Genomic DNA, 1,236 nt, shown 5'->3' with positions numbered 1-1,236 from the left:
GGGCACAGTCTCGGCTCCAGCCGGGCAGGGCACGTCCCTGTGCCCCCCGAAACAGGAAGGCGGCCTCTCCCGGCAGGGCTGCTGGGGGCGAGGGCCCGGGGCCGCCTGCCATTGCCGATGGCACGCTGCTGCCTGCTGCTCACCAGCCTGTGGGGTGAGGGCAGGCGTGACTCCTCTCTGCGAAATGGGGCAACAGTTGAGGGGAGACTCCAGGGAGAAGCCCACTCCCCCCCACTGCTTGCAAAATTACCATTATTCTCTGGAATGTTCCAGGATGGGGATTTTACTGTCGCTGGCTGGAGCTGCCCGGCGTTTGCCGCTTGCGACAGGCGGGCACATCCCGGCAGAGGGGGAAACTGAGGCTGGGGGTGCGAGCTTCTTGCAGGACGGGTATCCTGCTCTGCAGGTCCTGGCACCATGGGGAAACTGAGGCCAGAGAAGGGGGGTTATGGCCACCGGCCCGCGTGACGCCCTGCGTGCGTCCCACCCTCACAGCTCAGCGGGTCGGCCACCATCAATGCCAACGTGCAGGTGGCCCAGCTGCCTGCCCAGGGCGACCGCGTGGCTGCCGGAACCCAGTGCCTGGCCATGGGCTGGGGTCGGCTGGGCACAAACCGGCCGCCGCCCAGAGTCCTGCAGCAGCTGAACGTGACCGTGGTGACCGCCCTCTGCCGCCGGACCAACCTGTGCACCCTGGTGCCGCGCCGGCAGGCCGGAATCTGCTTCGTAAGTACCCTCCACCCCGGGGCGCCTCCAGGACCGAAGCTAAATCCCCAAGGACTCCCCGCCCCGTGGGGAGAGGCGGGCCCGGGCACTCTGACTCGTCCGCCCCACAGGGGGACTCCGGAGGGCCCCTGGTCTGCAACGGGCTGGTCCAGGGAATCGACTCCTTCATCCGCGGAGGCTGCGGCACCGGGACGTATCCAGACGCCTTCGCGCCTGTGGCACAGTACGCAAACTGGATCAGGTCCATCATCGGCCGCCAACTTCCACCCTAGGGCCCCCTGGGCAGGATGCTCTGACAGGGCTGCCCCGTTTCCCCGCCTCACCGACCCTGCTGGGCCCTCCCCCGCTGCTTCACCCGCCACCTGCCACAATTAAAAAGAGGCCCCGTGGGTGAGAGAATGTGTGCCTTCAACTGGGGGGAGGCTGGCCCGTGCCTTCAACTGGGCAGGGGGAGGCTGGCCCGTGCCTTCAACTGGGGGGAGGCTGGCCCGTGCCTTCAGCTGGGCAGGG

At 68.0% G+C, this 1,236-nt stretch overlaps 1 protein-coding gene across 1 annotated transcript in view; it reads left to right on the top strand.

The window, feature by feature from the left end:
• Nucleotides 1-1,149, top strand: part of LOC101625032 (neutrophil elastase) — a 2,090-nt gene extending 941 nt beyond the window's left edge. The window contains exons 4-5 of the mRNA XM_012729376.1: nucleotides 480-726; nucleotides 837-1,149. Coding sequence (XP_012584830.1) covers nucleotides 480-726; nucleotides 837-998 — 409 coding nt within the window. The 3' untranslated portion in view covers nucleotides 999-1,149. The remainder of the gene's footprint in view (nucleotides 1-479; nucleotides 727-836) is intronic.
• Nucleotides 1,150-1,236: the final 87 nt, after the last annotated feature.

Source organism: Condylura cristata, unplaced genomic scaffold (genome assembly GCF_000260355.1).
Source record: "Condylura cristata isolate star-nosed mole 26May11 unplaced genomic scaffold, ConCri1.0 scaffold00025, whole genome shotgun sequence".
NCBI lineage: Eukaryota > Metazoa > Chordata > Mammalia > Eulipotyphla > Talpidae > Condylura > Condylura cristata.
This window is presented reverse-complemented; position numbering and strand designations above follow the sequence as displayed.